The sequence below is a fragment of the Salarias fasciatus genome, chromosome 2 (assembly GCF_902148845.1).
Source record: "Salarias fasciatus chromosome 2, fSalaFa1.1, whole genome shotgun sequence".
In the NCBI taxonomy this organism is placed as follows: Eukaryota; Metazoa; Chordata; class Actinopteri; order Blenniiformes; family Blenniidae; genus Salarias; species Salarias fasciatus.
Window position 1 is genome coordinate 32,408,084 of NC_043746.1, and position 19,695 is coordinate 32,427,778.

Here is a 19,695-nt window from a genome sequence, read left to right on the forward strand (position 1 = left end):
GTTCTTTCTGTTGATATAATTAAATTCATACCCATTCAGCTCAAATTCTGCTCCCTTCTCGTTGTTGATCCAAGTTTCTGATATGGCTATTATGTTGAATGGAGTATTGAAGTGACTTAAATATTCCTTAATTTTATGAAAGTTTGCATAAATACTTCTGGCATTAAAGTGAATAATTGATATCTTGTTCTCTTGTTTGATCATTGTATTGTATTGATTTTCAGTGTAGTAACAGCAGCTGATATTGATATTGTTGAAAAGATTATTTTCTGGCTCAATGTTATTTTCTATATCTTGCGTTTTATGTTCAGTATAATGGAAAGTGTCCAGTTCTTCAGTCATGATGATCTGGTGTTCAGTCCCAGAGTTTGATCATTCCTTGCTTTGTTTAGCTCCATCATAGTTTGTCCAGTTCTCCAACATCCCGGATAACCAAAACCTTGGCCTCCTCTGGAGATCCCTTCAGCTTGATGAAGATTTTGCAGTTTTGTGTCCAAGTGCTTTGTATTTTTCCTTGCTTCCTCAGGAGTCTCGCCTTTTTTTGCAATGTCCGCATTTTTCTTCGTTAAGTGCTCATTCAGAAAAACATCTGTGCCTTTAAGTTTCTTGCCTTGCTTTAACAGCTGCATCTTATGCTTTCTGTTAGTAAACCGTATTATTACGGCTGGTTTGTTGTTTCTCTTGGGTAGAGGGTGACATGCTTCAATGTCTGTGCGTTTTACCTCGATCCCCTTGGAGTGCAGGAACTCCGTCACCTGTTGCTCCACAGAGAGCATCCTCCTCGCTCTGCTCCTCTCCGTCTCCTCCCGTCACGGCTCGAGCGTATGACCGGGGTTTAATCTGAAGTCCAGTCACAATGATGTTATTAATCCGAGTGTATTGCTCCAGATCCTCCACTCGGTTCTCGAGAAAGGCGATCCGTTTTGCCTTCTCTGCGTTCTGCAGCCGCAGAACCTTAATCTCCTCCACCAGGTCCAGAAGGTTCTTCTGCTGCAGCCTCACAGCAGACACTTCCTCACCCAGAAAATCGAGGGATTTTTTGATGTCCTCCATCTCCTCAATCGTTGGAACTTTCTTGGGTGGCATCGCGTTTGTTGTTATTACGCGGCCAGCTGGTAGCCTCACCGGCTAGAATAGCTAGGTAGCTTAGCTTGGCTGACCCAGCTACCGGCTTCGCCGGCTTTCCAATGTCCGTCTTCCTCCAATCGGTGTCGCAATACAGTCCGTGGTCGTAACCGGTAGTCTCCACCATTCAGTCCGAGGTCCGTAATCCAAATCAGTTGTCGGTATGGAAAAAAAAGTTCAAAAACCAGGGACGATACACGGAGTAAACACAAGTGACAGCAGCGACCCGGAAGCGGAAGCGGAAGTGATGCAACAAAACAACAAAAAGAAACACGACAGCCTCCATGTCATGTCAATACAAAGTCATAAGGACATCACGGTTCTACAAGTGAGGCAGAGTAGGGCAGAGGAGAGGCGGGTAGGTGGAAACATGCCATAAGTTATTGTTTGTGGTGTGTGTGTGTGTGTGTGTGTGTGTGTGTGTGTGTGTGTGTGTGTGTGTGTGTGTGTGAATATGCCGGTTAGAAAACACACTTCAAAACATGTGTCTGTCTGTGCATGTGTGAACACATGCCTCAACCTGAAAGTGAGTTTGTCAGTGGATTAGGATATGTGCTTGTTTGTGTGTCTGTGTAAATGTTGGCCATCATCATCAATTTTCACTTTGGCAACGCTAAAATATTATTTGATATGAAATAAGTCAACAGTTGATCGTGTGATGTGATCACAGTAAATAACAGTTTATCATGTCATGACAGTAAATGACAGTTTATCATGAGATTTGATAGCAGTAAATAACAGTTTACATAATATCGGTGGTCTGGTATGGAGAATCGGTGGTCTTCTTCAAAGAAACTGTGGACTGGTATGGAGGAATATTGTTTCTTGTCTCATCAAAATCTTGACAAGGACCTTGGTCTTGGTCCACACAGCTCACTTTCTTCCAGATTCACAACAGACAATCCCTTGAGTGTTAATGGAGACTGACAGACCTGAGGGAACACCACAAAAAGAACACTTGAAGCCAACATGGAGCCTTAAAAGACCCCATCCCTCTGAGACCTGAAATGATTGAGACTTGTTCCTTCTGGGAGCTGAGTATGGCACAGCCTAAAGGCCTCAGTATGCTTCCCCTTTCCAGATATGTCATATATGCAGATATATGTTCGGTAAGTGCACGCGTGTACGTGTATATGTACGTCTAGAAATCTATGTCTATAGATCTATGTCTAGGTAAAGCCGGAGCTACGGAAGCCGCATTGTTGTTGTGACTGCTAGCGGCTTGGCGGTGAAATTGCAGAGGAGGGTGTTCCCTTGATGCAGAAGCAAGATATGTTCAGTAGCGGCGTAGGGCTGCCAGCGTAGGAACACGTCCCTGCGACGGGGAATCACACTGAGGCCTTCAGCCGAACCTAAACATCTACAACTGAAACCTAGTCAGCTATATAAATTGTTGTTGTGTTACTTACCATGCTTTCAGCATTGCCGCTGACTGTTGTCTTATTGTTGCGGGTTTACTTACCACGCTTTCGGTGTCACCTATGAGGACTGCTGTTGTGTTCTTGTTGTGTTATTTACCACACTTTCTGTGTCACCCCTGATAACTGTTGTTGTGCTATTGTTGTGTTACTTACCACGCTTTCAGGGTCACTGCTGATGAGTCCACCATCAAGGACATACACATTAAGACCATTGTCTTGGAGGTATCGGTGCAGAATACGCAGAGAGCAGGAACATTCCCAGGGATTGGCTGAGAGGATGATGTAGGGGATATCTTCCTTCTTGCTGAACCAATCATCAGGCATCACCCGGATCTGAAAGTACACATCAGTCACACAGCCATCTCCTGCCGGCAGCATCAAGTGAGTCCTACCTGATTGTTTCCCAGGAATAGATTTTCTATGGCAACAAGTGGATGCAGCATGAGGGGAGGAAGGACTGTGATCCGGTTGGATGTCAGGTCAAGGGTCTGTGAAACAGCAGCAGTGTGAGAGGCTGGGTGTGCAGTGGTCTGGCTGTGCTTCTCTAACTGCTTCTGTGATCTCTGACCTCCAGCCGGCTCAGTCCGGAGAAGCTGCCATCGCTCAGCGCAGAAATTGTGTTGTGGGGCAGGTGGAGTTCGGTGAGTGCGGGGCAGGCGGAGAAGGAGCCGTTGGGCAGGCCGGTGAGGCGGTTCCATCCCAGGCGGAGTACGCTGAGGGTAGGCAGCAGAGCTCCAGGGGACAGAGGGACCTCCAGGATCTGTGGGCCAGAAGGTGGATCAGGACATGGTCTGATGGACTGATGGAGGACACGGTCTGATGGAGTCTGAGCAGAGGCGGACTCACCTGGTTTCCTGTCAGGTCCACCTCATGGAGCTGTGCAAACACCTGGAAGGAGGACCAGGAGAGACTCGAGAACCGGTTGTCTCTAAACAGCAGAACCTGAAAACACGCATGGTGGTGAGAAGGAGAGCAGGTTGTACTCTTGAGATGGGATTTGGTGTGATGCTCAGCTTGTCCACAGACCAGACGAGACAAACAGTCATCAGTAAGACATAGACACAATCCATCATCCATCCTTCCTTCTGTCCTTCCTTCCTTCCTTCCTTCCTTCCATCCATCCATCCATCCATCCTCATCAATTCAAAGGAAGTGACATTCATCACAGCTGAGCTTCTTCAGGAGGACGTTCCGGATCCCGGAGTCCTTCGGAGGACTTTCAGGAACCCTGAAGTTGCCCTGAATTGCTGAGTTGATTCAGAAACTCAATCTGTCTGTCCTGTCCCTTTATCTCTGTCTGTCCCCTCACCCCAACCGGAACAGCAGAAAGCCACCCCTTCGCCTGGTTCTTTGAAATTTGAAAGTCCTTTATTTGTCCCGCAGGGGGAAACCCCAGGGTTACAGTAGCACAATGTAGAAATAAAAAGTGAAAATTACAAAACCCAACCATATGTAGAAAAGTTAAATAGAATTTGAATACAAATTTCTGCAGGTTTCTGTCTTTTAAAAGGGAGTCTTTGAGTTCCACATTCACTTATGCTTGCTCATGTGGATCTGTTGGATCTTCTGTGTAAAAGTGTCTACAAATGACTGTGTTGTTATTAGTGCTGTATAGATAAAGCTGAAATGAATTGAAGTTTTCAGGAAGATGTTTCAGACCTCTGAAGTCCAAAGAAGATGTTTCACACATCAAGGGTCTTCAGGAAGACGTTCTACACCCCCAAGGTTTTAGGATTTTTCAGACACCCAAAATCTTGAGGAGGATGGTCCAGACCTCCGAAGTCCTCAGGAGGATGTTCTTTACATTCGAATAATTCAGGAAGATGTTTCAGACCTCTGAGGTCCTCAAGAGGATGTACTAGACACCCAAGATCTGCAGGAGGATGGTCCAGACCCCTGAGGTCCTCAGGAAGACACTGCAGACCTTTTGAGATCTTCAGAGGGACGTCCTGAAGTCCTCAGGAAGTTGATCCGAACACCTGAAGTCTTCAGGAACACATTGTAAACCTCTGAAGTCCTCAAGGGGGTCTTCCAGACCCCTTAGGTCTTCAGGAAGATGTCCCAGATCACCAAAGTCTTCAGGAAGATGTTGCATACCACTGAGATTCTCTTGACAAAGTTTTTATTCAATTGAATTCAGCTTTATTGAAACACATCAGTAATTTTCTGTGCACTTTTACAGAGAAAAAGTAAACAGTTCAATATGAACAACAACAAGAGAGAGTGTAAGAATAAAATCCCTGCAGAAATGGACGAAGAGGTAGAGAAACCTGCAGAACCAGGCTGAGAGGTGGAGGGGACAGGAGAGAAAAAGAGAAAGACAAGGGGAGAGAAAACAGACAAAAACAGAGAGAGAGAGAGAGAGAGAGAGAGAGAGAGAGAGAGAGAGAGAGAGAGAGAGTATAGACTGCACAGAGACCCTGTTTAGTTCAGTTAGATGTGGTTAATCTAGTAGTTAGTCTAGGTTAGTTTTCTCAGCATTCCCAGAGTCAGAGGTAATGAGCTGAAGCAGCTTTTATTTCTTCACCTGAGGAACAAACTTCCTGAACACCTGAAGACTGCTGACACACCCACTTCCTTCAAATCACATCTGATGACTTTGCTCTTTGGATAATGGACAAAAGACTTGTCTTGTTTCATTAGCATTAAGATGATGCTTTTACTGTTTGTCTTTCTTCGCCTCTCATATAGTACTTAATGGCCTATTTTCATGTTTTCCTCTCACTCTGTTGTCTGGACTGTGTCTCAATGGTGCTGGAGAAATAAGCTTGATTTGCTGTGTCTTGCCTCACCTGGATCGTAGGTTCAATTTCCAGTGGGATGCTGGAAAAGCCACCCGCAGTGCAGTTCATACTCGGTCGATAGTCCTTGTCCCTTTTGGTCTGGCAACCAGGACCTGGATCTGCCCCAGTAACGTGAGACAAGAGGAAAGTTAGGGCAAGAAGGAGAGAAGCCCTCATTGCGACCAGTGAGAGGACTTTAGTCTGCTGTGTGTGAGTGTGTGTGAGACAGAGATAAAGGGCTTCTGACTGACGGCTTCCTGTTTGGAAGCACATTCCGTATTTGGACATTTGGCCTTTTGCATATCCTGCAAGGCATGATAGGAAGAAAAATCAAGTCAACATGAGAATGAAGTGGCATGTTTTCTGAAAACACTGATCACTTTTTATGCTTCTGTTTGAGCTTCACAGTCAAATGCCTCCATTTCCAAAATGATGGCTGAACACAGGAATGCTGAAACACTGTAGTTGTCTCATTTTGGCCTTCAGCTGAGGAAGATGTTTGTGCGTCACATGATATAGAAATAGAAAGCTGTGTATCATTTATAGCACCAGCACATCCAAAGACCCAGGGTAATATGGACAGGAGATCAAGTCAGCTCAACCACACCTGGAGACCATGAGCATCTGGAGCGGAGCAAGAGAAATAAAAACATTCAACATGCGTGTGAAGAAACATGTGCTGGATGTCACCGTCAGGACAGCAGAACAAAGGATGGCTCTTCTACAGCACTGCCTTAACATGGCGACTGCAGCAATAACCCACTCACTTGCCTACAGCACTAGATTGTCCACAATATCTGAGTCTGAATGAAATAACATCAGTTATCTATTTCAAGTAGACCCAAGCAGGGACTTCCAGTTACGATGTAGGAGCATGACATGTGCGAGAGGGCTCCTGGTTCACCTTCTGCATACAAGCTTTACTTTAAACTCTACTGTCTCAGTCAACCCTCACACTGAAAGCTTCAGTAAGTTTCATGTAGAAATTTACCCACAAAATGAGAGGGAAAACGTTAGTAACATTCAAACTCTGGCAACACGTGCAGTGGTTAAGCGAGCTCCATTAGCAGCTAGCGAGTCTCAGTTAACGACCGAGATCTCCGTTTCTTCTGAGAAACCCACAGCATGGTGTCCATCACGACAGAGCAGCTCACCACAGAGTTTCAAAAGCAGACGACTTTGCTTCGGCAGGACAATAGTTTTTTGACTCAAGAATCTGTAAATCCACTGCCGGTCTCACTGGACTCACTCCAGGCCACAGAGAACTCTGTTCAGCAGCGTCTCACCGCTGTGGAGTCTGCCTATTTGCTTGGAAAGAAGATGCTGAGTTCATATTATTTGCAATTGAAATTATTTTATATTCATTTATTCAATTATTTATTTGAACAAACTTAACATCAAACTTTACTAACATTTTCATTGCAGCTTAAAAAGCTTTATGCACTGGGCTACAAGCCAGTGCTGCTTCTGGGAAAGCCGATAAAGAAAAAACAGTGAGAGGTACTCGCCCCTCCAAAGCCCAGGAGATTCTCCAAAAAGTCGGCTCCTTTTTTGAGTACATCTGTGAGGATGAGATGCCCTTTCTTTGGGGCTGTATTATGCAAAATTCACTTTTTGTATGTTTTAACCTTGTTATATAGTTATGTTCTCACCAAAAACACCCCCAAAGTGTTTTTTTCCTTCGTACCTGTGTGTTTGAGCTTTCCTCGTGTTTCTGCTGCTCAGAGAGGCAGCCCCTCCCACACCCGTGAAAACGCTCTGTTTCCCACGTTCACGTCACACGGTGAAGATGGCTCCCCTGAGCCTCCCTCCCGCAGGCCCTCGGCAATCAGCGTTGCTGCTTTTTTCTAACTCTGATTACGGAGATAACCATCGTCTGAAAGCAACAATCAAGCAAGAGCAAGAGTCTGAAGGGTCTGAATGGTCTGAAGGGTCTGCGCTTGGTGAGTTTCTAACAGGAAAAGATGTTTTCACCTGTCTTTGCGTGTAGAGAAGCAAGAGCTAAAGAGCTAAAGCTAGCCAGCGTATTTGTTTTGAAGCGCTGATTGGTTGAAGTAGCTGTCAGTCAAGGGGAGAGGCGGGATTTTCAGTGAAACAGAGCGTTTTCTCTTCCGGGTTTCAGAATTAGCCCCAGAAAATCTTTTATTTCACACAAAATGACTTTTCCTTTGCGCCAAAAATAAACTATAACCATTTAATGCCATTTCTAGGGTTTGGACTAGCTAAAAAAGCATGATACAGCCCCTTTAAAGTCTCATTTTACTGGGACACAAAAGTGTTTTTATCACTACTGGGTGTGCAGAATTATTAGGCAAATTAGTATTTTGACCACATCCTCCTCTTCATGCTTGTTGTCCTACTCCAAGCAGTACAGGCTTAAAAGCCTACTACCAATGAAGCATATCAGGTGGTGTGCATCTCTGTAATGAGAAGGGGTGTGGTCTAATGACATCAACACCCTGTATCAGGTGTGCATAATAATGAGGCAACTTCCATTCCTTTGGCAAAATGGGTCAGAAAAGAGATTTGACAGACTCCGAAAAGTCAAAAATAGTGAGATGTCTTGCAGAGGGATGCAGCACTCTTAAAATTGCCAAGCTTTTGAGGCGTGATCATCGAACAATCAAGCCTTTCATTCAAAATAGTCAACAGGGTCGCAAGAAGCGTGCTGAAAAAAACAAGGCATAAATTAAGTGCCCATGAACTGAGGAAAATCAAGCATGAAGCTGCCAAGATGCCACTTGCCACCAGTTTTGCCATATATCAGAGGTGCAACATCGCTGGAGTGCCAAAAAGAACAAGGTGTGCAATAATCAGGGACATGGCCACGGGCAGGAAGGCTGAACAACGACCACCAATGACCGAGACACACAAGATGAAACGTCAACACTGGGCCAAGAAATACCATTGGACTGTTTTTTTCTAAGGTTTTATGGACTGATGAAATGAGAGTGAGTCTTGATGGGCCCGTGGCTGAGAGCTCCACTCAGACTCAGACGCCAGCAGGGCGGAGGTGGGGTACTGGTCTGGGCTGGTATCATCAATCAATCAATCAATCAATCAATTTATTTTTGTATAGCCCAGTATCACAACAACAGTTGCCTCAGAGGGCTTCAAGATGTTACATTTGTCGGTAAAAGTAAAAACAGTGAATAAGCATAATGGTAATATGTCAATATTTACAGTAACGAGACAGAACGAAGCAACCACCGCCTTCGACCCTCACATCCGGCAAGAAAAAACTCCAAAAACCCAGTGGGAAAAGAAGAAATCTTGGGGAGAACCACAGTATGGAGGGATCCCTCTCCCAGGGACGGACAGCTTTGGCAACAGCTAGCATGAGACAATAAGAAGTAAAGCCTAGGACTATGTTGAGGACAGTCCGTTGGACGGTCCAGCACAAGAACCACGGATCCCAGCAGTAGAACCGAAGCCAGTCCACGGGCAGGACCGACAGGGGTGTCCTCCCGGTCCGGACGGAGCTTGTTCATAGGCCTTCGTAATAGTGGAGTCAGCAACTGAAACTGGAGAAGACTCCCCCTCGAAGGGGGGGACAACAGGTGAAAAGCAATGAACGGACTAAAGGGAATAACATTCAGACATTAGAGGAGGACAGGGCTCAGTGCACCGTACTTCCCACAGCATTCTAGCTCCTGGGGCAGCTTTGTGGATACTTAACCTGTTTAAACTAGTATTTAGTTAGTATAGTTTAGTTTAGTTTAATTTAGTTTGGTTTAGTTTAATTTTGTTTAGTGTAATTTGGTTTGGTTTAGTTTAATTTAATTTAATTTAGTTTAGTTTAGTTTAGTTTAGTTTAGTTTAGCTTAGTTTAGTTTGGTTTACTGTAGTTTGGTTTGGTTTGTTTTAGTTTAGTTTAGTTTAGTTTGGTTTACTTTAGTTTGGTTTGTTTTAGTTTAGTTTAGTTTAGTTTAGTTTAGTTTAGTTTAGTTTAGTTTAGAATCCCTAGCTGACCTGATCATAGGCTGCATCGAAGAGAAACGTCTTGAGCCTAACCTTAAATGTGGAGACTGTGTCTGCCTCTTTGACACCACTTGGAAGCTGGTTCCATAAAAATGGTGCCTGATAGCTAAAGGCTCTTCCACCTAGTGTCCATTTAGAGACTCTAGGAGTCACCAGTAACCCTGCATTTTGAGAGCGAAGTGCTCTGATTGGTTGATAAGGCGTTAAAGCATCTTGGAGATAGGTTGGAGCCATCCCATTTAGGATTTTGTAAGTGAGGAGAAGGATTTTAAATCTAACTCTAAACTCGACTGGAAGCCAGTGAAGAGATTTTAGAACGGGAGTAATGTGTTCACGTCTTCTAGTTCCAGTTAATAATCTGGCGGCTGCATTTTGAACCAACTGAAAGTTTTTTAATACACTTTTTGGGCAGGCTGCGAGAAGGGAGTTGCAGTAGTCCAATCTCGCAGAAACAAATGCATGGATGAGTTTTTCTGCATCGCTTCTAGGTAAAATGTTTCTTATTTTAGCTATGTTGCGCAAGTGGAAATATGCTGTTTTACAAGCCAGGTTGATGTGTGCTTTAAATGAGATATCCTGATCAAATAAGACCCCGAGGTTCCTCACAGTAGAGGAGGAGGATACACTGACGTTATCTAAGGTAATAATCTGTTTGGATAGACACTCTCTCAGTTTATGGGGGCCTAGTATAATGACCTCTGTTTTGCCAGGATTCAGACGGAGATAGTTCGTAGTCATCCAGGTTTTAATTTCTCTGATACAGTCACTGAGTCTGTCTATTTGATTAGTTTGATCAGGTTTCATAGATAAATACAGTTGTGTGTCATCTGCATAGCAATGAAAATTAATATCGTGACTTCTAATTATGTTCCCTAAAGGAAGCATATATAACAGAAATAAAATTGGCCCGAGCACGGACCAATCAAAGAGGAGCTTGTGGGACCTTTTCGGGTTGAGGATGGAGTCAAACTCAACTCCAGTCCTACTGCCAGTTTCTGGAAGACACCTTCTTCAAGCAGTGGTGCCGGAAGAAGTCAGCATGGTTCAAGAAAAACATGATTTCATGCAGGACGATGCTCCATCACACACATCACAGTACTCCACTGCGTGTCAGGCCAGGAAAGGTCTAAAAGAAGAAAAAATAATGACATGGCCTCCTTGTTCACCTGCCCCACTCCGATACAGATGCAGAGTGTTTTCTGTGGTGGGACTAAACAAGACGAAGACCAGGAACAGCTTGGCCCTGGATAGAACTCTGTCGTCAACAGTGACAAAGATGGCTGCCCTGGAGCCCTGGAGCCCTGGAGCCCTGGAGCCCTGGAGCCCTGGAGCCCTGGAGCCCTGGAGCCCTGGAGCCCTGGAGCCCTGGAGCCCTGGAGCCCTGGAGCCCTGGAGCCCTGGAGCCCTGGAGCCCTGGAGCCCTGCTTCAAGTGGGAAACCTCCCCCCTCCCCAGCTATCATCTGGGCGTCAAAGAAGACCATGAGCAAAAACAACAAGACTCAGACCTTCAACATTTTGACTATAGCCTCCTTCATCCACAACCTGAAATAGAGTTGAAGGGATTTCAGTTTGCACAGAGATACAATACCACACCTCTAAATAATATCACATACAAATTAAAGAAGTTTTGTTGCTTCCTGCTCCTTTTCAGACCTTTTTTGTTTGTATTCTGTTCTTTGGTTTTCAATTCTTTTTTTTTTTTTATCTTTGAAATAAATTATTTCATTCTTTCATTCATACATACAAATTGCATTTTGTTGTCTGTGGATTTGTTCTCTGCACACTTGAGTTGAGTCTAGTGTAATCAAATGTCATTAAACTGACTCAGAGCTTTTCAAGCAGGTAGTGGAGGCAGTTCTGGAGGAACTGGATACAAGTCAGGTGACGATGTTCCTGCTTCTGTCAAACAGGAACCTGTAGCGTCCGCCGGTGAACTAGTGCCTCACATTAGAAGGGGCGGGGCTTGGTGAGGTAGGGGTGTGTGGAGGTGTGGTGCATTGGTGTGTTGGGGTTAAAGGGAAGGAAGTGGTTCAACACTGGATTGGAACGTCTGTATGACAGCTGTCAGTCACTGTGTCACAATAAAGGCTGTCGACTCCACGTACTCGTCCACCTCCTGTTTTAACGACTTCCACGACTTCTAGATCTCCAAAATCACCTGGCGGGTGAGACGTTGTTGTTCATGGGCCAGTTTCAGTCACCATGGGCCACGAGTTGTCACTGATCTGTGGCATGGTGGCCAAGTGGTAAGGCGTTGGTCTCGTAAACCAAAGATCATGGGTTCAACCCCCATCCATGCCTCAGACTTTGCATGTTTAATTGGTTTCGAGCAGAATTTCATTCAAAGTGCTCAACAGTCAAGAAAAGAACAATACAACACAATAAGAAACACATTTATATTAGCTTGGAAGGGAGTGGGATGAAGTAAAACTGATTATCTCTAACCCCTCCCCACTTAAAGTCTTTAACTAAAGATATTACAACTTCCATCATTACATCATTATGTTCACACAATACCTCGTTGGCTGCATGCCTACAACAAAGGGATAACATCATTGGAGCCTGCTTGGTGTCTCTTGATGGAAAACTTAATCCTTTCGAGCAAAACGACGAGGTCATTCAACACGCCATGTCGCCATCAACAAGAAAACGGCAGTCCAAACCGGAAGTGAGAGGCACCTACGTCACCTTTATCTCTCGAGACCAAAACATGCAGCACACATATACACAATGATCACACTTTACACTTGAACCCTATTTCTAATAACTCTCCCATAAACATGAATTTATAAATGCAAACAACAATATTAAATAACTATATGCACTAAAACTGATGCATTTACACATTTCTTTAAAGGTGTAATACAACATTTTGATTTCCGGGTGGATCACCTAAATAATTGGTGGGTCTGTTTGTCAGTCATTCTGACGAGCTGCTTTCGTAAGGCGGTTCTCCGTGCTTGCGCCCAATCAGCTTCACCCTTTTGCGCATTCAGAGTGTTTATGTAGCCGGTGAGCTTCTGAGCTAGTACTTACCGATGGCGAGTCTGACATAATGAAACTGTAGCTGTTTCGGAAAAAAAAAAGCTTTATTTATGAGCGAGGCGGATCGCAGAAACTGTAAACAGAGCCGTGCACGCCGGAGAAGAGGAGATCGCGCTCGTACACTTCCGCGTTTTCTGGGAGAAGCAGGAGAGCCGGGCGGATGGTCTGGAGCATGCGCGTTGTTCAAAAAGTGAGTAACAGACGTGGAGCTTCGTCTTTTCGAGAAAATGTTGTATTCCACCTTTAAGTTGCTTTTTAAATAATTTAATATTTGGACATTCCTTGAGCTGTCTTCCCAGTTTGTTCCACAATTTTACTCCTTGAACTGAAGGATAAAATCTTTTCCGTTTATTATTTGCCCATCTAACTTTAAAATTGTGTCTATGTCGTAAATTATACCCACTCCTTCTCTTTTAGAAAATAAAAGTTGGATATTTTTTGGAAGATTGTCCTTACTTACCCTAAATACAATTTGTACAGTCAATAAATCAACAATATCTTTAAATTCTAATAATTTACAATTTGCAAAAAGTATGTTTGTATGTTCTCTGTAACCGACACCATGTATTATTCTTATTGCTTTCTTCTGTAAGATGATTAGAGGGCGTAATGCTATTTTATAGTTATTTCCCCATACTTCTACACAGTAAGTAAAATATAGCAAAACTAATGAACAATAAAGTATGCGCAATGAATTTTTATTTAGGTCACTACAAATTGCTTACGGTCAGTCAAATAGCTTTTTACCCAGTCTAATTCTCTCCCTCAGATTCCATATCTCTCTAACTTATATATTAAAATGTCATGGTTAATAGTATCAAAAGCCTTCTGGAGATCAAGGAATATTCCGATTGTATACATTCTTTTCTTCAACAAATTTGCTATTTCCTCAACAGAATCTAAAAGTGCTAATGCAGTTGACCTGCTTGACCTGAACCCGGACTGACTTTAACTAAGTATTTTATTTTTTTCCAGAAATGTATTCAAATAGACAACAAAAAACTTTTCTAATATTTTGGAAAATTGAGAAAGTAATGAGACTGGTCTATAATTTGTAAAATAATGTTTATCCCCGGCTTTATACCGTGGAATTACTTTTGCTACTTTCCTTTGATTTGGAAATGTACCCACTTGAAAAGATAATGTAGCGACCGTGGGGGGTCGCTAGGGGGCGGTAGAGGACCGCTGCCCTGTTGACTGAGTTGGAGCCACAAAGGTTCATGGGAATCGGGACTATTTGAGCCGTTTGAGCCAGTTTGTGTGTGCGTTTTGGGTTCATTTACGTTTCCTTTTATTATGGGGGTGTTGTGTTCATTGTTGTTATGTGTTTGCCACCATTTTGTGTTGTTTTAACTTTCATTTGTGTGCGCACCGTGGGTCAGGGAGACCTCAAGGGGAGGGACCAGGCCTGTGCGCATCTGGGGAGGGTGCCAGTGTGCTCAAGGTTGGTTGTTGTAACAATAAAACTTGATGCTTGTGAAAACTAAAGAGTAAACTGAGTTCCTTCACTGTCTCCGCCGCTCGTCGAGATCGCCACAATAAGTTACAAATGTAGGTGAGTGGATTTGAAATACATTGAATAACATTTTTGACAAGAGTCATGTCAATATCATTGCAATCACGTGTTTTATTTTTGCATGTAGCAACTACCTGAATTACTTCTTTTTCTTCAACATTGAGCATACATTTCAATCGATAAAATTATGATTGCCTGTGTCTCTCCCCACATCTGGAATCTTTTCAGCTAGGTCACTTCCAATATTGACAAAAAAAACTTATTAAAGCAATTGGCCACATCCATCATGTTATCATTTTTCTTTTCCTTCCACAGTAAAATACTTGGGGTAACTTAAAATTCCTTTAGATTTATTTATTACGTTGTTGAGTATTTTCCATAATTCTCTTATATTATCTTTGTTGTTATCCAATAATTTACATAAATAATCTTTCTTTGCCTTTCTGATAATATTTGTTAGTTTGTTTTTATATGTTTTGTATTTATTTTCAGTTTCCTTAGTTCTTCATTTAATGAATTTTTTTGTATAGCATATTCTTCTTTCTACAGGCATTCTGCAGTCCCTTAGCCATCCAGGTTAGGTTTTTGGTTGAAAAAATTTGTTTCTTTTCCTTAAGGGACAATTTTTATCATACAACATTTGAAAAAGATTTAATAAACGCGTCATATGCATCATGCACATTTATTTTATTATACACCTCTTCCCACTTGTGTGTTAAGTCACTTTTGAAAGCTTTTATTGATTCCTCTGTTCTTATGCTGATTTTTTTTGTTCCTGTTGATAAGACGTGCAGCAGCTATCAAAGACTGTCAATACTGGTAAATGGTCACTTATGTCACATACTAACAGTCCACTTGAGTCATGAGGAATATCATTGGTCAAAATATTGTCAATTAATGTAGAACTGCGAGATGTTATTCAACTGGGTCGAGTACTATTAGGATACAAATTTAATCTGTATACTGTATCAATATAATTCTCAATCATCCCGTTACTATCTGGATTAAGCAGGTCGATGTTGAAGTCTCCACACACGACTATGGTTTTTGTGATTTTCCAGCAAACTGTTCTTCCATTTTCTCACTAAATTGAACTATGCAAGAGCCTGACATTCTATAAATGCAACTGAAAATTATGTTTTTATTGTTCTCTCTTTGAATTTCAATTGTAATACACTCAAACAGATTTTCAATTGCCATAGACATGTCCTCCACAACATTAAATTTCAGATTCATGTCGACAAACAATCCAACTCCTCCTCCTGCTCCACCTTTGTTGTTTCGGTCCACATGTATAAAATCATATCCATCCAACTTAAAGTTCATCTCCCTCTCTGCAAATGCATGTCCCAGATATTGCAATTATATTGAAAGGTTGTGTGAATTGTTGTAAATAGTCCTTAATACGCTCAAAGTTCCTATAAAGACTTCTACTGTTGACATGAATCACAGAGAATTTGCCATACTTCTTGATTTGGTTGTACGTTTCATCTGTGTAGTATCCACAATTATTATTCTCCATGCAAGCAAAGAAATGATTGTCTGGATCAATACCGTATTCCATATCCAGACTTGTATGTTGAGTGTATTCAGATGTTTGTAACTCCATGGTGGTGGAATAGTCAGTGTCTTCATGTCTCATAGTTTTCTCTGATATATTTGAGTTTTTCCTTGTGCTATGCATTGGGTATGAGTATTTCGGCTTACCTCATTGTCCAGTGCTTGCTTTACTTATATTTTCTCAACTCATCTAGACTTTTTACCATGAGTACCTTCGCTTCTTCTGGTCCTCCATTAAGCTTAATGTACACTTTACAGCTTGAAGTCCATGTCTGTTGAAACTTTTTCATCTTTCTCAGGTACCCAGCTCTCTTTGCAATGTCTGCGCTATGCTTCCTCAGGTTCTCATTGATTCATTAAACATTGGTTCCTTTGAGCTTTTTTCCTTCTTTTAAAAGCACATTCTTTTGCTTTCTATTTACACATCTAATGACAATAGGTGATTTTTCTCCCGTGCTTCTCCTGGACAACACATGACAAGCCTCAACATGGTTGCAGTTGAGATCAATTCCTTTTGACTGTAAGAAGGCAGCCACTTATTGCTCAACTGATCCAGTCTCTTCAGCCACAATGTCCTCGCTCTTGCAGCCCAGTGACGGTCAGGTCATTCATCCTCGTATATTGTTTGAGGTCTGCAACTTGGCTCTCCAGAAGGGTGATTTTCTTTTCCTTTTCATCATTGAGGTCACGCAGTTTCTTGACCTCCCTCACCAACTCCAGCATATTTTCTTGTTTTTCCTTCATTTCCGCAATCTCCTTTGAGAGAAAGTCCAGTGCTAGTTTGACATTGTCTACTTCCGTAGCTTTTTTCAGGCCCATTCCAACAGAAGCTTCTCAGATTGTTTGATAGCGATCAGTTAGCTTAGCAGCGGCTAAGCAGACTTTATTAATTTGAATAACCATCTTGGGCTCAAGAGACAAATTGGCTTATGTTGGGTTCACAATCAACCTCACTCCTCAAGAGTAAAATCACAGTTTGAACAGAAAAAAGTTCACAAATTCACATGACATGTATCTATTGTATGAAAGTATGATTCAGTGATCCAGGCTCAACCAATCCAGAATGTTCAGGGTTTATTGGATGCACAAAAGACCAGTCCAGGATGAAAACACACAGATTCATCAAGCTGGTGAAACCAATCCTGGATCAGTGCACACATGCAATTCATTAAACAGACATCCAAGATCGACAGAATCACACTACAAGGAGAATGGTGTCCTTCACTCCACTGGTGTAAGAAGTTGCCCCAGGGTTGCTCTCACTCTCATAACCTGAAGGTTCTGGGTTCAACCGCAGTTAAGTAGATCTGCTGAATGTGTCAGTTAAACATGGTGCTTCAGAACATCTCCTTCATTTTGATGTTCTTTCAGAAATGATCTTGGAATTCGACAAAGAGAGAACTTGCTGCCAGAGAAGATGCTCTCTCTTAAACCTTTCATTGGATTCTTTATATTTTTTTGCCACAACACACAGGAAGCAGACTATCGTCAACTTCATTCAATCCTCAAATGTACAGAACTGAGAAACTGTTGTTTCTCCTCAAAGCTCAGAAGCAACTCTTCAGTGAAGTTGTCAACAAGTAACAAGTCATCCAGATCCAGTCATCCAGCGGTTTAAGATACACAGTTATAGAAAACGTTGGTTTGAAGGAGCTCCTGCAGACATTTCCTCTCACAATCCTGAAACTGTTGCTCCAACAAACCCTGTTGTTGCATCACCTCAACAAGAGGCTCCATGATCAGCATCCACCCTTTGATGATCACACACCTCCAACTAACACTGACATCATACACCCAAACACTGGAAGAGAAAGACACTCAAAACAAAGTCATTAACATTCTTTTGATGAACAACTCAGAGCAGGTCTGGAGTGACGCCTTGGAAAAGAACTGCTCCAATCTGGGAACAATTCCCTGTCCTAGTGAGGAGAAGAGGGTTCTACAAACATTGTTGATTGTCTACTGATGATGCGTGGTCGCCAAGTGGTAAGGCGTTGGTCTTGTAAACCAAAGATCATGGGTTCAAGCCCCATCTATGCCTCAGAAGGTGAAAGGCTCCCTTCTTACAAGGGGAAATGAGTTGCTTCATTTGGTGGCACCAGGAGCTTCAGGCATGTGTATTGCTGGCGTTTGCTCCATCGTAGTAAATGGCTGAATTTCCACTGGATTCATTCTGTGGCTTCACGCACCCCGCAGCTGCAGCAGAGTCCCAAGTGATCCGACAGTCATTTGGAGTCGAACCCAAGACCTAACAATATCCCACAATCATTTTCCCTCCAAGCCGCCGCTGATGGACATTTCCTTGACCATTGACCAATGCTAGACATGATGCCAACAATAGCCACAAAGAGGCTAATTTCTAAAATTTCTGAACTATAAAGATGGTGAAAATCAGTGGCGGCGCCAGATAATTTTTTTTGGTGGGGCTAAGGTGGGGCTGACTCATATTGTGGCAGGGCTCCAAAAAATGCCAGGACTTCAATGTGAGTGTGTATTTAAAATAAAACAACACTCCAGCTCGATCTGGATGCAGTGAGAACACGCTCCCCGGGTCGAGCCAACTTTCCTCGTTTGCTGCACTTTTGTCCGTGTGAGGCTTCCGTAGCGCACGACACACACTGTTATTCTGAGCGCACATCGAGCATGGCGGAGAGCCGGTCTTCCTTCTGAAAGTCAGCGATTTGTACGGCCTGCAGAAAAATCATGTACAACAGAACAACCTGTTCTGGCTGCGTTCCGTCTCCGGTCCGGAATCACCGCAGCACTGTCTGCAGTGTCTCTGCAGTCCGCTGGCAGAGGTTGCCAGATCTGTTGCCCCCCCCCCCCCCCCCCCCCCCCCGGTAAACATTATGGAACTCGTCTAACTCAATAGAAAGCAGCCCAAACCGCCATCTCGGTTGAAAATGCACGTTAAAACGGTACTTGTATAATAAAAAAACACGTCATAAACACATAATCACTTCATCAACTCATCCGACGTGTTCAATAAAGAAGCTGGATTTGGCAGAAACCCGCCCAATCTGGCAACACAGCGCCGCTCCGGTCATACAGCTGTATTCCACAGAACAGCCAAGAATCTAAACACAGCTCCAAAAAATGAAGAATGCAGGCAGCAAGAGCGCATCGAGGAGGAAAACCACACGCAGCAGTCAGGAAAATAATACACAATATTAAACTCACCAGGCTGATTTTCACAGAAGTATAATCCTCCGGTTTTTCTGACTGGAGGCAAAAACCACAGGAGCACAGGTCCGCTCTCCGTCCCGAATCTCTCTCCACCACTCTTCTGCACGTTGGTCTGATAATGTCGCTGTGACTGACTCTGATGAGTCTGTTGTGGATGAAAGCTCCAGAGCCGGAGATTGGAGCTGCTCAGACATGAATTTTGTGACCTGGAAAAGCTCCTCGAAAATCTTGAGAAGCAGGACAAACTGTTCATCAACAAGACGGACCGTCTGGCAACGTTTAAAAAAAAATGTGTCCATGTTTTGACCAGCTTACTGCTGTTAACTTAATCACGGGTGACTATGAGCCGCCAATACAAATTACAGCCAGGTTAGCTAAGGCGTTCAGGTTAGCTAAGGCGTTCTCACATGAGTGACGTGCTACGTAGCAGGACCCCAGAGTGACGGCTCAGCTGTCTTGGCAGATGCCTGTCTGACTGCCGTTACATGCGCCGCAGTGGCGCTGTTGGATTTCAAACTTTTATTTTTTCTTGGTTGGCTTATGGTCGGGCTAATACAGTTCTTGGTGGGGCTTTAGCCCGACCAAGCCCCACCCTGTCGCTGCCTATGGTGAAAATACACTGAGAGCAGCCAGAAGACAGGGGGAGGTGTGCTATAATAACCAACGGATCAGCTGGCAAGTGAAGTCGGCAACGTCGGCGTCTGTTCAATGGACTGGAGGCAAGGTTCCGCCACGCCCTGAACGTCCGCTAGGGGCTGCTCCACCCAGCTCACCTGGTGATCACCCATGACGGCAGGCGCCTCGTCTTCACATCCGTCACCGAGGCAGAGGGTTTCAACCCACTGACACCGCTTTTCCATGACAGTACTCATGATCCCAGAGCCAATGAGTGCAGTTTATTCCCTGAAGTGAATTCCTCCGGCCTCATCACTGCGTTGGGCAGCGAATAAACAAGGTAACTTCTGAAAATACCTGGCTTATGCATGATGGAAGAGCTGTGTTTCGGACAATCTCTTTTCTTTCCTCTTTATTATAATAAAGAGACATTTATTTTGAACTTCCTCCCTGCAGAGATTG

The 19,695-nt window shown here is 43.4% G+C and overlaps 1 protein-coding gene and 2 non-coding genes across 3 annotated transcripts; 2 read left to right on the forward strand and 1 right to left on the reverse strand.

The window, feature by feature from the left end:
* Window positions 1-814: 814 nt before the first annotated feature.
* Window positions 815-5,541, reverse strand: gp1ba (glycoprotein Ib platelet subunit alpha). The gene is made up of 6 exons (XM_030110138.1): window positions 5,339-5,541; window positions 3,393-3,488; window positions 3,115-3,306; window positions 2,939-3,034; window positions 2,700-2,879; window positions 815-2,057 (listed from the first exon to the last, which is right to left on the reverse strand). Exons 1-6 carry the CDS (start codon window positions 5,504-5,506, stop codon window positions 1,959-1,961), a joined length of 831 nt encoding a protein of 276 aa, XP_029965998.1. The 5' UTR covers window positions 5,507-5,541; the 3' UTR covers window positions 815-1,958.
* A 5,999-nt stretch (window positions 5,542-11,540) lies between these two features.
* On the forward strand, window positions 11,541-11,612 carry trnat-cgu (transfer RNA threonine (anticodon CGU)). The gene has a single exon. It is a non-coding gene; the product is annotated as a tRNA-Thr (tRNA).
* A 5,789-nt stretch (window positions 11,613-17,401) lies between these two features.
* Window positions 17,402-17,473, forward strand: trnat-ugu (transfer RNA threonine (anticodon UGU)). The gene has a single exon. It is a non-coding gene; the product is annotated as a tRNA-Thr (tRNA).
* The last annotated feature ends 2,222 nt before the right edge of the window (window positions 17,474-19,695 follow it).